Below are 15125 nucleotides of genomic sequence, written 5' to 3' on the forward strand. Positions count from 1 at the left end.
AGACAGTCATACACCAGTGTTCAGGCAAAGCATCTTCTGACACATCACCGCCTTCTTAGGGGAAATAAGATGTTCATTAAAATAAAATGAATCTGAAAATTCAATATAAAGAAAACCCTTGATTCATCCTGTTGCTTTCTAAGTGCACAGGAAAACTCCCACTGACTTCATGGAAAGTTCTCCAGGGCCCCTTGGCAGGGCAGGGTGGGCGGCCGTCACGTACAGCACGAGCTAATGAACCCTTGGTGCCCCAAACCCACCAAGGCATGCTTCCAGTTGGCTTATATGCACTGCTATCAACAGCATCTCATAGTTCTCATAGTAAAGCTTAGACATGGAAAGCTTACTTATGTGTCAGACACATGCTTTAAACACTCCTGTTCTCCCTTTAAAGCCATCCCCCTGTTTATAGTTACCAGACAGCATAAAAAGTCTCTCCCCATCTTTTTGTATGTTCCCTTTAAGCGCTGGCAGAGGCTCCCTTCAAGCACTGAAGGAAGGGCAGCCCCACCCCCTCCTGTCCCCACACTGCCCCGATGCCAGGACCCCACGGGATTCCCAGCTCTCAGCTCCCCGAGACACCAATACAAAGAAAAAGGGGAACTCCTGCTCCTCCACCGACATAAAAGCAGCGCAGCCCCTGCAGCAGCCACCGATCCCACATCAGTTTCATTGGGCAGAGGCATGGCAGAACACAGCATCAGGAGCAGGGCAGCACGGCTGAGGGTCGGGCACTGGGTGCTGCCGGCTTTGCTCTGCCTCCTGCTGCCATCCACGTGGGCGCTGCCTCCTCCTGCCCACAACCTGACCAAGGGACTCAACTGCTCCAGGACACTGCTGGCCGCTGCCAACGAGGCACTCCTGCAAGTGCAGGTATGAGAGGGGAGGGATGTGCCCAGGGTGGAAGGGTCGGTGCTTGGGAGGTGCATAGCCAGGCAGGTGATTGCTGGCACCCAAGATGGTGGGGATAGTGGCCAGAACAGTGGGGATGGTACATACCTCAGCAAGCAGGAGACAGGCTAGGGATGGCGTCCCGGCAGATGATGTGCTGGTGAAGGCACCCAGGATGATGGGGATGGGTTCCTGATGCTATCCAAGCAGGAGAAATGTTGGAGATAAATCCCAGGCAGACACATACACTGTGCACTCAGCTTGGTGAAGTCTCCTTCTGAACTGCCAGCAGGCCTGTAACTGCTCCTAGTGCCCACCCACACCATCAGCAGCACCTGTGTTTGCACAGGTGTCTCTCAGCTCTCATCCATCTCATCAACCAAACGCACTGCTTACTTTTGAGCACCTGTTTCTCTAACGCCTCTGCAGACATTTGCTCCCAAGCTCGTTGCGTTTGCACGCTGGTGCTCTGGCTTTGCTGTTACAGAGTCCTTCTGCCCCTAAATCCCCATCAAGATGAGAATTTCTGCCAAAGTCCCCTGCTAGAGTTGCAAGCTTCATCTCAGAGAAGCACGAAAGAAAACCACTAAAGAGTTTCCCAAAGTTGCAGGCTATCAGTGAGCACTGCCTCTGTATTTTCTTTTTTTCACTTTCTAGTGCTTTATATTCAGCACAAACATTTAGTGATTTCGAGACTCTCTATTTGCTGTTTTCTGAAGCTGAATCATTTACCCCTTTTTCCCCCCCTTTTTAACACAGAAACAGGGAGTGCTGGGATTTGAATGCACCCTTGAAGAGGTTGATCTTGAAGATGTCACCAACAGCCAAATCAACACAATAAAATCCTGCACATCTGAGGATCCAGGGGTAAAACCAAAACAGCCAGCTTTCAGCATCATATTTTCTCTAGCAGCCGTATAACACGTTGTCACTAAATGAACCTGTATCACTTCTTCTTTAATTTATTTGCAGGCTGGAAACTGTCCAGTACTGGAAAGTTCTACTTTAGATACGGTAAGCTGTGAGCTTCTATAGAGAACCTTTGTTTAGCACTTCTAGCACTTAGCAACATGTTCCAGCGTCTCTTATTAATCCTGACTTTTGCAGAGCAAATGCCTGCGGGGGATCTATGAAGATCTGAAAACCTACAAGGCAGAGCTGAGGAACCTCAAGCATCTGAGGGTGCTGACATCCATTGACGACATGATGCAAGTAAGCACTTCCATCTTGTTCCTTCCATCTTTAATGGGGTTTTAGGAGCAGCGTTGCATTGTGCAGTCACCGGGGAGCTGGGAATTTGGCAGGTTGATACTGGTTTTCCTAGGAGTAAAACTGGAAGATGTTAAGAGCTTGTTTGTTGTCCCTCCGCTGACCTCCCTCCCCACTGCAGGTCCTGCAGCCCCGCAGCCCGGCCGCGCCACAGCCCTCGCCCAGCACCATCCTTGGCTCCTTCCAGGGCCGCATGCGGCTCTGCGGGGTCCTGCACGCCTTCTGCCTGCGTGCCGTCACCATCAGCAGGATGCTGGGCTACCTGAGTGCCCTCACTGCAGAGACGTAAGAAGGAAACGCAGCAGCACGGCCGTCCTGCTGTACAGTTACTGATAAACCACATTCTGCTGTCGGTGCCTTCGGAGCTAGCGCCTCCAACTTCTAAGCATGGGGACAATAAGCTGTATCGTATGAGAACGTTCTCAGACCACCAAATGCTCAGCTGTTATTTGTCTTCAGAGTTTTATTTATTCAATTGTAAGCTCCTGAATTGGATATTTATAATAATCCTGGTTTATTTATGATGGTGCTCCTTATTTATTCTATTTATTGCCTAATAAAATTGAAGTTGACATAAAAGCTGCAGTGACCTTTTTTTTTGTTGTTCCTTGAGATATCACACACCTCAAGGAATGCAATATATTCTATCCTATGAACAGGACAGAATCACATTGATCAGACTGCTAATGTATTCACAGAATCATTATGGTTGGAAAAGAGCTCTCAGAACCCCAGTACAACCCCAGCCCACCCTACCATGCCCACATCTCTCAGTGCCATATCCCCACAGTTCTGAACTCTTCAGAGAAGAAACATTTCCCAATCCCCAGCCTGCTCTCAAATAAGCAGAGGACCATGGCACCACTCAGCACTGGGGTCATATTTAGAACTCCCATTTTCCTCGTTCCTCACATCAGCTGTGCTCCTTGTGGCTTTGACTCTCCAGGGGGGTTTTGTATCAGGTGTGTTCAAGTTGCCACGTGCTGCCTAACGCACACATTTTGAGAGCAAAAGGTTTCAGTTAGGAAGCAAAATCAGCCAGCTTTGCAATACGTGCCCCTTTAGAACTATTTTTTGTTTGTTTGTTGCTGGAGCCACATCAAAACTACAGGCTGAAATTGGGTGTGCAGACAACAAAACCTCTTGTTGATGACAACTTACCTCCATGCTCCACAGCTACTATTTGATCCCTGCTGTGCCAGGCAGGCAGCTGGGCACAGCCTTTCCCCTCCATCTCTTCCATTGCAGGGAAAGTCTTCCTCTCTTCTTGCAAACCCATTTGATGTTGTGTGTTTGGAGAGATTCATATTTAAGAACCTATCTAAGAAATAACCACTGAGGATACACAAACATCCCTGCTCTCAGTGCCATAATTGAGAAGAAATTAGCTAATTGGGTAGTGAGCTTACAAAGGTAAGGCATCACACCCTCCAACAAAAGCATTTGGTGTTGTGAATTACTATCTGCACGCACTAGAACCACTTGCTTGTGGTAAAACTAGCACTGATATTCTGGGAAATGTATCCCCCTCATGCTCTCTTTTATGAGATAAATTGTTTCAATCTTCAATAGGGCAAAACTGCATAATGTCACCTGCATTTTTATTATTGGTGCCTGCTGTTGCACATAGAGAACGACAGCTGTTTATTAACTTCTTAGCATACAGAGAGAACCCCCTGTCATTTTGAAACAAAAACTGAGCTTCAGTTGAAAACCCAGGGAGAGATGCTGAGACAAGCACCCTCCCACTCCCTTTTCCAAGCTCACCACTGCTCTGCTTGCTTATACAGGGTCTCTCACCACAAAAGCAGAGAGAAAGCAGCAGCTGACTTGAAATGTTGTAAGAGAAGTGAAAACTTCAGCAGCAATGAGAAGAACCACTGACCAGCAGGAATCTGCTTGGAGAGATGGGGACACTGGCATCGCCCCGGCTGCTGCAGGGAGGATGGCTTAGGTTGGAAAGGACCCTAAAGCCCATCCTGTTCCAACCCCATGCTGTGGGCTGGTTGCCCCCACCAGTCCCCACCAACCACCCAGCTCCCCTGGGCAAGGCACCCTGTGTCCCTGATGGCAATTCTCCTTTGCTTGCCTCAGAGAGAAGAGCCAAGGGCAGCTCCACAAGCTGTTCCTGTGTCCCAGTGCGTGTCCCCTAAATCCTACAGCAGCAGAAGAGCCCACAAGGGATGCACAAGGGATCCCCAGGAAAAGGCCTGACCAGAAACACCATTTGACCAAGGAGAGGAGCACAAAGATGTGAGAATATGGCTTGTGACATACAAGCAGCAGACAGCTGTATCTCAGCAGACAGCTACAATTTAAACAACAAAAAAGAAGCATATTAAAAATTACACATAAATAGCCAAAATGTTCTCTTTTTAATCCTTATATTTAAAAGTATGTTTGTTTGTTTGTTTTTCCATAAACATACACAGCAGGAGATGATGAAAAGAATCACGTCTGCAAACAGGACACTGTCTGGCCATCATTCTGTTTAGCAAGTAACATTATTTTCATACCTTTCACAACTGTGTGCAACAGGTCCTGCCCTCAGGATAACAGCCATCTTGGAGACTCTGATTTTCTCTATTTTAGCTTAAGCCCCCCCTTATATTCAAGTTAAAATGAATCACGTAAAAAAAGTATAAAAAGTTCATAGTACAAAAAAAAAAAGATCATACAACATAAAAAAAAATCTCATAAAAATTGAGACAGACTGTACAGAGAGAAGAAAATCCCACAGAAGATTCAAAGCTGCCTGCAGTTCTTAATGGTGCTACTGTGAAAGTGGTCTTCGGGTTTAAGAAAACAGAACCACAGCTCAACATGAGTGCATGGGGATACGTACAGTGGTTGTGTATAAACAGTGATTCTGCAAAGGAAGTGAAGGAGTTTGTCCCTGATCCTAGGCACCTCTGAGCAATACAATGTACCTCATGATTGTGAGTTTCATTATTTTAAGGGGATGAAAGTTTTGATACAACTTTTCTCCCTTGTCTTTCCCTGATTCAAATAAAAATGTTTCAAGATAACAGTCATATACCTGGCAAAGGTAAACCCATTTCTCCCAGTGCTCGTTGTCTTTTACGACTGGCTCAAACACGACAAGATTCAGTGGCAGCTTTCAGTTTTGGGCACATCAAGCCTGGCACTTCCATCCAGCTGCAATGACTGGTATCCAAACGTGTGAGTAATGATTCCCAAAATGCTACTTACACTTACATAGGTGCAAAATTTCATTCACATTTCTTTTGAAGACACTCTAAACTTTCCGCTGACTGATTACGATTTGGATCTTCATCACAATGAAATCCCAGGAAAATAGCTTGAAAAGTTTAACCATTTGGGTGGGGAAAGTTCCTGAGCTTCTCATCAGCTTCTCCAACTCATCACTCAGCCAAAAAGCCTGGGGAAATGAGCACGCACAGACACATAGATATTATTTCATCTCTAGAGGTCATTACAGCATTGAATGACAAGTTCATAAAAACCTACAGCAGTGCAGGGCCATGGCAAAAGACATGTCTCAAGGGTCAGATGAGTGAGGGAATGTCAGCAGTGATCCTCACTTTGAAGCCAGGTTCCTTTTATGGAGAGTAAAGTGGGAGCAAAGTTTTGCTAGTTCCAAAGCCAGAATTTGTTTGTTATTATTTCTTTGGAGTTCTTATTTTTTCTTTCGACTCCCTCACAAATACCAAGAATTTGAGCCCTGAGCATCTAATGCCCATTAGTCCTTGAGCATACAATGCCCATTAGTCCTAGGTCCCATTAGGTCGAGAGGATTAGGTCATGGCCAAGTATTCTGAACGTAGGCAGGAGAAAAACATTACTCATTTTATAATATAATATCATTTTCTGAAGGGAAGTAGGAAAATGTCACAAGAAAGAAAATTGTCATCAATATTAGAAGGGAAACAATTTTGAGTTACACAAGAAAATGCATACTGGGTATTTAGTGAGCTCTCTGACGTGTCCTCTTAAAACACATCTGAAACTCAGCAATGTAATTGCACAAATACAATAAGCTGATACCTTCTAGTGCCTGCACTATTTCATACGACACTTTTTCACGGAGCCTATTGCACAAGGCTTGTGCAGTTCCATTGCTTTGCTCTCTTTCTCTCCACTTGCTTAACATCAGAAATTTCTGGATATTGACTGCCTCTTCGTTTGCTTGAATCTGCTGAATGTCTTTCATTTCCATCTGAAGACATTCAATGGCAATTTCTTTCCACTCCACGCCAAACAACTTTGCAATTACCATCAGCTGTCGATCAGTTAGCAAGCTTCTGCTTTTAATTCCATCTGAAAAGACATAAAACAAAAATCAGATCTAATATTGCTCATCTGATTAGACTTTCAATTTAATGACGCTATTGATGCTGTGCAGGGGACATAGAACAGTGGGGATCTTATTAGCCAGGCAGTCAAAACTGGATTAACTGCAGCCGAGCACTGCAGAAAATCACCTGAAGAACTCTGAAGGCTCATAAGGACACCAACTCCTGAGTAACTGCAAGGTTACGAGGACCGAGCACTTTTCCTTTCCTCGGTCACCATCTACTCATAAACTGAAGCTCTGAATGATGAAAGCTCTCCCTCTGGTGGCTACATGCACCATCAGTAAATACCTACATGGGTATTTTTGCTTTATTCCCAGGCTTGGCATTCTAAATGGTACAGAGATGCTTACCTGTATAACTGTTAGACCTTTGCTTTTTGCTACAGTGTTTCTCTTCTTCAGAAAAGCTGTTGGTTGATTTCCGCCTTTTGACGCCTAAGGAGCAAAGCAGAATTGATGTTAATTTATTCATTTCACTTGCAGATCACTTGAGCAACAACAGCAAGCAGGGCTCACAGAAAACAATAAAATCTGAATCAACTTCAAATTCACTTACTGCTTGGAACTCTTGTTTGCTCATTTTTGTTCTGATCATAATGTATCCAGTCACCTGGAAAACAGTTTTCAAAGAGAAACAAAGGGTGAAGTAGGAATCACAGGATCCCCATTGCTGTGAAGGTATTTAACCAATTTCATCTACAGGCAGCACTGCAGCCCGGCTCATGCTTCCTTTCAGCTGGAACAAACTGCTATCCAAATCACAACATGCTTACTTTCTCTGAGTTTTGCTTTCCACACAACTGCATCCGAGTCCAGTTCAACCAAAGATAAGGTGAAGTCATCAGGTTTCTCAAAATAGACTTCAATGTAACTTTTCAGCTTCAAAAGAGATCCATCAACAAATTCAATTTCCTGTAAAACAGCAATATTTTTAAGACAGACTTTCATCCAAACATAAATTAAACAGGAGGGATGCGGATGCAGACCAAACTCTGGTCTACCCAATGTTTTGCCATTGACTTCAACAGTGTCAGGATTTCATCCCCAAGCTTTAGGTCTCTAAGAGGCAAATGCTTTCTACAGAGATGGCAAATGAATTCTGAAAACTGCCCTTACAGCCAGTGCATGCCCTGCACTCAGCAGGAAAGGGAAAGTATTTTCTGTCATGTTTCCAATCAGGCTGTGATGTATCAAATGATGCTTACATGGAGAACTTACCTCTGGAGTTATTTCAGCTTCTGGTTCACAAATTAATCTGTATCTCTTTCCGTTCTGTAATAATTTCTGGCACACAGGGGGCTTGTCAATTTTAATGAATTTCTTTTTGGAATGTTTTACTGCTCTTGATATATCCTGAAATTTTAAAAGCATGATATATTATTCCTGTCGCTAAGGGAACTTATATTTACAACCCACGTTGCTCCTCACAGCTCCTTGTGTCCTTCTGCACCCATCCCTACAAAATGCCACACAGCAAACCTTACAAAATGCTCCATATTGAACACATTACTTGTGGGGATAGTGAAGATTCCCTAAAAGACAGAGAATTATGCTACATTAGTGAAATCAGAAGGGCTTCACAACCCAAATGGAAGCAAGTGTTATTAGCTGCTGTCCCTTCCCATGCTGGCCTATGAGGGGATTGCTGACATACTAGTGGTGCAAGTCCTGAGCTCTGTGAGTTTTCCAAGAATATCCCTTGGACTCACAAGGATAATCGAGTCCAACTTCTGGCTCTGCATATGACCACACAAACCCAAACCCTCTATTTAAGGCCGGTGTCCAAAAGCTCCTTGAGTTCCAGCAGCTTCAGGCTGTGCCCGCTGCTAGGAAGCCCACTGCCCTGTGGTGAAGAACCTCTTCCCAGTTTTGGTGGCAAATTTTCATTTTTCATACTTGTCATGGCGCCATGTGAACAAACAGCTGCTCACATATCAAACCCTTCCCTTCATATTCAGCTTACGCTGAGAGAACACCTGCCACGGCAAACCCAACCTTGATGAAGGAGTCGTTGTTCGTCGCCACGTAGACCCGGAACAGCAAGGAGGGGTCGTCATCGATGGCCTTGTAGAGGATGACAGCTCCGTGGTACAGCAGGGGCTCCTCACTGCGGATGAGCGGCCCGACGGGGGACAGCGAGCTGACCAGCCACCGCACGTGTGAGGCCGAGAAGTCCGTGGACGGCTCCATGGCCGCACCTGCACCCTTGATGTGCAGCACCTTGAAGGCCGGCTGGGAGCCACCATCTGCGGGGACAGTGACGGCACCGTCAGCACTGCAGCCTGCTCCAGCCTGCCCAGCTCCATCACAGCACTTACCGCCGAGGCAGAGGGAGTGCGGGAAGGCGATGGAGGTGAGGGCGGAGGGCGCCTCGCAGCGCACGTCGAACAGCGGGCCGCCCACCACCCACGGCGCCTTTACCAGCCCGGCGTATTTGCTCCAGGACAGCAGGGAGTAGTTGATGGTGACCGCCTTGTTCACCTCAAAAATCAGACCGGTGACACTGCACTCGTATGTGCCTTCTGCATCCAGCTTCATCCTGCCCGGACAGACCCACATTGCATTGCATGATTGACGTTGTAATCACTTACAATTATTAACTATTTCAACAATATGCAGAGGAAGCCACCATGAGAGCTGTCAGACAAGGATCTACAGGCAGCTGGCATAAACTGCTTATTTTTCAAGATTTGGGGGCATCTTTTTTCACTGCTATAAATGTATTTGCGCAGCAATTTTTTTCCCCATTTAATTGGAAGGGAGAAGTATCTTGATCAGCACACCATAAATGTATACCCATTAAACATAAATGTATACCATGAAAAAAAACAAACATACAAATATTGTCCTCCAGAAAGCTTCCTAGGGGTCACTTGCTCCCTCTGGGCCTATATAAACAGATAAAATAAAAACACATATTTAAGAAGCTGGTGAGAAAGTAGCATTACAATTTGCAGGTTCTCTCATGCAAAACGTGTGGGTTTCTTTTTCTAAACCTACATTTTCCTTTCTGCAGTGCTCACAGTGGGGCAGACAGTCCGCTCCTAGTGAGAAAACAGGAAAATCAGCTCATTAAAACCAAAGTAATTAAATGCTCAGGGAAAAAAAAAAAGCAACATCTTCAGAGTTCTCTTACCATCTGATTCACTGCAAACTGGCTGCGATTCTTTCTTTTCTTGCTCTTCATCTGCATAAAGAAGTGTTAAAAGTTCTCGTTAATACTTGTTAATAGCAAAAGATCTCACTGAGAAGGGCCACCTGTGGCTTTTACACAAGGGAAAGGACAATGAGGACAGAATGGGGATGGCTGTCTCTGCTCCAGGCTCTGCCCATCCCAGCTTTATGGGATTTGCCGTGTTTGCACTGCTTCTGCCCACGGGGCTGTGCAGCGGTGCACTGTGCAGCAAATACATCCCATAGCCTGCAGGCAGCACACTCTGCATGGACAGCCCACCCATTCCATTCCCCTGCTTTAACAAAGGAATACTAAGGAGAGTATTCTCAAGGCTTCAATTCTGTGCCAGCTCCACACAGCCTGGGCATGAAGCTGGGCACCTGGATACAGGATCTGTTGAAAGCTCATCATTCTCACAACTTGCCCACAGTACTGGGAATTTTTTAGGGCTGGGGAGGACCCATCCCCAGGATGGTATCACCATGCCCAGCACCAACTCCAAACACTGAATGGAAGCTGTGCACCACCTCACAGTGAGAAGGGAGCCATGCTACAGCAGCACACTCAGCAAACCCCAACACAAAAGTAAGCAAGCAGAGAAGAGATATAGGGGAAATGTTTATGGCCTGAAGGGTTGAACTGTGCAAAACTAACGGGCACAGCTCCTGCCATGAGGCATTATGAAATGCAAACAGCACCCAGCAAATGTGGTCCCTGCAGAAAGGCTGCCTGCTGTATCAGCACCTCCCAGGTAGGCAGATGGGACAGGGGTGGACAATCCATTGTTATCTATGGGAAGCGCCTGGAAAATATCATGGAAACACCAGTGAGCTGGATCCCAGCCTGGAGCAATGCTATTTTGGGCATGGAGCAGCAGCTGGGATTGCTCTGAGTGCTGTGCAAGAGAGGAAGCAGGGCTGAGCAGCACAGGCTCGCGCTGGCAGCGCTGTTAATTAATTACCAGTGTTCTACACGCATCCATTCGTACCACGCATGCGCTCTGCCTGCACAACAGTGCTCTCTGCAAGTCCTTGTGCCCTGAGGGGCAGAGGTCACCGGCTGTGCCGGCACCCATCACTGCTGCATGCCCTCATGCATCCTGGTGCAAAGCCCTCATCCCTATCGGCTCCCAGACGTCTCCCAGAGCGGGTATGGGAAAGAAAGAGCAGCACACTCACCTGACTGCCTTGTGTCCGACTCCTCTGTATCTGATGAGAAAAAAGCATTCTCATTATTGAGTAAAGACGGTCGACGTTGGGTGAAAGCAGGATAAATAAGCTGCTCGTGGTATAACCCACACAAGTGGAAACCCACAGCCTCCTCGCCAATAACAAACACTTCCTTCAATTCTTTCCCCGTCCATCCTGTTTTGCCACTTTTGCTGCCAACTGTTCAGCAGATTTATAGCCTCTGTGGACAACGGCTGTTGTGTACAAACATCTGCACGCATTGTGTGCATGAGGCCAATGCCACACGAGCTGCTGACCCCCATTACTGCAAAGCTCAGCACCGAGTGACTATGAAATGATGCACTCACATAAATACCATTCTGCTTTTCAACATTCAGTCACTGGCTTAACAGTTCTGTACAATAACTTGGAGACTACTCCCAAAGAGGGAAGGGTAAAATAAAAAAAAAAGTGGTTTTAAACTGAATTTACATTTTCAAAAGAGAGAAAATAAGTAAACTGCAATATAATGCCCACCTGAGTCATCTTCTGAGCTGCTGCTGGAGCTGCTGCTGGGGCTGCCAGAGCCACTGCCGGAGCTGCCCTCTCCTGAACGACAGGAAGAATTAAAGAAAGCAGTGCCAAGAGTAAGTAAGAGATGCATTTAGAAGTTTAAATGCATTAATCTGGTGGGGTGTTAGGTAACATGACACAGCAGGAAAAGCACTGAGCCGTGCTCAGGCAGCAGAGATCAGCATCAGAGATCTGGGGTTGCTCAGAACCTTTGAAGGTGTGTGTGATGCTCAATTGATGTATGATGTCCCCAACAACCTGAGGCTGTCCTGGAGGTCCCTGCACCCCTACATTTCAGCCAGCCAAATTCTATGGTTTCCTGTGGGAGAGGCACCTACAGGTGTGTACAACCGTGCTGTGATCCGGGGCTGTGGATGTGCCATGCACACTTCTAATAAAAGTCTTCTTACAAACCTCAAAGTCACACTCAGGAGGGGGTAGGGGGTTTCTGGTCCCACAGCTGCTCACCTGCTGGCAGCTCCTCCGCACAGCCTGTGCTCTCCTCACAAGAGGTCTCCAATTCTGCAAAAAAACAGCCAGGGGTTACACATGCATGAAAAAAAGGAACTTCTGTGCACATACAGTCAAAGCTCCCTCGCCTCCAACGTCACTTTTTATGCAGGCTCTGTGCAGAAAGAGCTGACTGAGCCACTGCCGTCTGTGTGACAACCTCCACCACTTCCTTGAGCACCAAAAACACAGCAGCTTGTATTGCTCTGAATCAAAGTGCAGCTGGGCTGGTCTGCAAGGCTGTGCAAAGGCACAGAGGGTATGCAGCCTTGCAGTGGGAGAGCAGAGGGCTGCAAGGAATGGAGGGAGGAGGAGGAACAGACAGATGGACGCCGACCCATGCACCCACCAGGTTGAGCATAGCAATCCATAGCTCCTGAAACCCAATGGACATGAAAAAATGGAAGGAAAACCAGGCTGACATTACAGAATCATGGAATCAGAGGGGCTGGAAGGGACCTCTGGGAATCATCAAGTCCAGCCTCCCTGCTGCAGCACGTTCCCCACAGCAGGCTGCGCAGGAATGCATCCAGGTGGGTTTTCAACAGCCCCAGATGTGGCCACATCAGAGCAAAGGGGAGAACCTCCCTTAACCAGCTGGTCCCACTCTTTGTAATGCACCCAGGACACCATCAGCCTTCTTAGCCATGAGGGCACACCTTTGCAGAGCTCCTTTCCAGCAGTTCAGCCCCTAGCCTGTACTGATGGGAGCAGCTGTTCCTCCCCAGCTGTAGGACTCTACACTTGCACTTGTTGAGCCCCATCAGGTTCCTCCCCACCCAACTCACAGCCTGTCCAGGTCTCACTGGTGTGCCAGCCACCCCTCCCAGCCCCACATCATCACTGTAAGAAGTGGCAACAAGGGACAATGGTTAGTGGGTATGGTGGTGACAGGTTGATGGGTGGACTTGATCATCTTAGATGGTCTTTTCCAATCCTAATTATTCTGTGATTCTGTAACTGCCAGCCAAGAAGAACTGCAGAGACACGCCAAGGACCAGCATCCCCTGTCCTCCATCCCGCCCCAGGGATCCCAACCTCAGCATTCAGAGCAGGCATTACAGATCTAGCAGAACAAAAGCCCTCTCTCTATGATCACACACTGAATTTTCTGCACAAGGTCTCTGGCAGGACCAGCACTGCTGGTGGTGCTCACTGAGCGCTCCAGTGTGGATGCACAGAGGTTTGGCAGTCACCTACTGAACTGTCAATGCAAGGCCAATTCCTCTCCTGGCATTTTTGCACTATGCAGATAACAGGGAACGAATAAGTAAGAAAGGAATACGAATTTCAAAACTAAGTACAATGTCTCAAAGATCCTACCCATGAAATTAAAGCATTGCATATTGACTTTTCTATAGGCAGTAGTCATAAAGTGGTGCTTTTCAATCTGGAGAATGGGAATTTGTAACACCCAGCCCATTGAAGCCCTGTATTTCTCAAAGTTACTGTACCGTGCTCATCTGCAGAGAGGGATTCGATTCCGCTGGAAGACAAAATGGGAAATGCATGAGAAGACCTGGCAATCCTTCGCCACTTTTTCATCCAAGCCAAAGAATGTGAGGAAAGCAAGCAGGTTTTAAGGCAAGTTGAACAGTAATGACAGGGGGTGGTGCTTAAAAATGTATTTTCTTAAATATGCTGCTCGTGGACTTCAGCTCTTGCCCTTGTCACAGTGCTGGGGACACCTGGCTCTGATAGAGGGGTTTCCATGAGGTCAAGCCTTGGTCCCCAGCCCCTTTTTCTCTCAGGAAATGAAAGGAGTGAGCACGAACAGCAGACTAATCAACAGTCCCTGGTGGTTTTCAGGCCTTTGCTCCACGTTCAGGCATGGAAGAGCAGCAGGATGCAAACATTATTCATCTTCTTCAGCAAAGTACGAAGCTCAGACAGACCTGATGACCCAGAAGTGGCAAATGGCTCCCATCTGACCACCTGCTGGTGGCCCATGGCAAACCCAGGCATATCTTCATTGTCCTTTCTCTCCTGAGAAAGGAGATTTACTATTTCCAAATTTTAAGGACCAGATGTGGAAACCTTTCCATGGAGCTCCAGAAAGTCATCCCAGAATAACCATCAGATGACATCCATCTGTGAGCCAGCAGGTGACATCCATCTGTGCTTCACTTTGCAATCAGAAGCAAACACCCAGCACGTCTGCCTTCCCAGCAGCAAGAAAATAACCTTTACAACTTCAGGTTGAGAAGAAAGGAAGGGAGAAGGCAAAGAAATGTGAGCAAAACGGAGATGCTGCAGTTGGATGAGGAGTCTGGGTGAGAGTTCTGCTGGAATGGGAATTGTGATCACACTTGCATCTTGCAAAAACTACACTGAGAGTATCTGCAAGGCTGGGAAAACGCTGTGCAGCTTCGCTAAGTGCTGCCTCGCTAAACAAGGTTTGCCTGCAGTTGGCTGAAAGCCCCGCTTTGCGCTCCTCATCAGCTGAAAAAACATGTATTGTAGAAGAAAAAAAGAGTGGGAAAAGCAAAACAAAACCAGCCCTATTCAGTGTAACAGATTTTGTGTCACGATCAATTAATTACGGAATTACTCCGGGGAAGAAATGCAGTTGCAGCCTTGTCTCGTGTCACGTGAGAGTTGCGCGGTTCTGTTGCTCAGCCCTCCCCAAAGGAAAGCATAACAGCTTAACCACGTTTTGCAGGGAGAAGATAAACACTCTTCTCCCAGCGCCGTCACACAGCTGCTGCCAGCTTGGGAAACGGCCAGAGTACAGAAGGGCTGGCGGAGAATGGGGTCGGGGGCAAAACCCCACTGCGGGGAGCAGGGATGTGGAATGGTGACATGGAGCAGAAATGCAGAGCGGGAACGCTGTTGGCTCACTGAGCGCTTTTGTCTGCTGGAGGAGATGATGCTGGGGATGGCGGGCAGCAGCATGGCTGGGCCCTGGTCTGAGAAGGGGGGTACGGAGAGCAGGTGTAAGGCCGGGATCCTGCACCTCACGTTCCTGGGGGCTTCCTGGAAGGGTGGGAAGGGCGACCTTGGGCTTGGACCTGAGCCAGCAAGGGGGAGGGAGACGTTATTGGGGTGCAGCGAATGGGGAGATGGAGAGTGGTGGGACGAAACGGGTGGGGATGGTGCTGGGAGGGGGGATGAAGGAGACGGAGTATGCTGGGGGATGGAGGTGGAAGACGGAGAAGGGGAGCGTGCTGCGAGGGGGGGGAGGGGTTGGGGTACCGGG

At 47.4% G+C, this 15125-nt stretch overlaps 2 protein-coding genes across 3 annotated transcripts in view; one reads left to right on the forward strand and one right to left on the reverse strand.

Annotated features, from left to right (window-relative positions):
• The first annotated feature begins 651 nt into the window (after window positions 1-651).
• Window positions 652-2645, forward strand: IL12A (interleukin 12A). The gene is made up of 5 exons (XM_042881224.1): window positions 652-873; window positions 1651-1758; window positions 1864-1905; window positions 1999-2103; window positions 2282-2645. Exons 1-5 carry the CDS (start codon window positions 685-687, stop codon window positions 2447-2449), a joined length of 612 nt encoding a protein of 203 aa, XP_042737158.1. The 5' UTR covers window positions 652-684; the 3' UTR covers window positions 2450-2645.
• A 1871-nt stretch (window positions 2646-4516) lies between these two features.
• The window catches only part of LOC122185468 (caspase recruitment domain-containing protein 8-like), a 21837-nt gene continuing 11228 nt past the window's right edge, over window positions 4517-15125 (reverse strand). The window contains exons 2-16 of one of the 2 annotated variants that reach the window (XM_042881295.1): window positions 13381-13412; window positions 11885-11938; window positions 11381-11452; window positions 10853-10882; window positions 9636-9686; window positions 9500-9543; window positions 9338-9387; window positions 8818-9038; window positions 8495-8745; window positions 7718-7852; window positions 7273-7411; window positions 7056-7109; window positions 6851-6934; window positions 6190-6462; window positions 4517-5563 (exon numbers count right to left, since the gene is read on the reverse strand). In XM_042881295.1, the coding sequence (XP_042737229.1) occupies window positions 5547-5563; window positions 6190-6462; window positions 6851-6934; window positions 7056-7109; window positions 7273-7411; window positions 7718-7852; window positions 8495-8745; window positions 8818-9038; window positions 9338-9387; window positions 9500-9543; window positions 9636-9686; window positions 10853-10882; window positions 11381-11452; window positions 11885-11938; window positions 13381-13412 (1507 nt within the window). In that variant the 3' untranslated portion in view covers window positions 4517-5546. Of the gene's footprint in view, window positions 5564-6189; window positions 6463-6850; window positions 6935-7055; window positions 7110-7272; window positions 7412-7717; window positions 7853-8494; window positions 8746-8817; window positions 9039-9337; window positions 9388-9499; window positions 9544-9635; window positions 9687-10852; window positions 10883-11380; window positions 11453-11884; window positions 11939-13380; window positions 15038-15125 lie in introns of those variants that run through there. The other variant, XM_042881294.1, reaches the window with a different exon arrangement.

This window comes from Lagopus leucura, unplaced genomic scaffold, assembly GCF_019238085.1.
Source record: "Lagopus leucura isolate 7727_CA_CO unplaced genomic scaffold, USGS_WTPT01 Super-Scaffold_100029, whole genome shotgun sequence".
NCBI classification, from domain to species: Eukaryota; Metazoa; Chordata; class Aves; order Galliformes; family Phasianidae; genus Lagopus; species Lagopus leucura.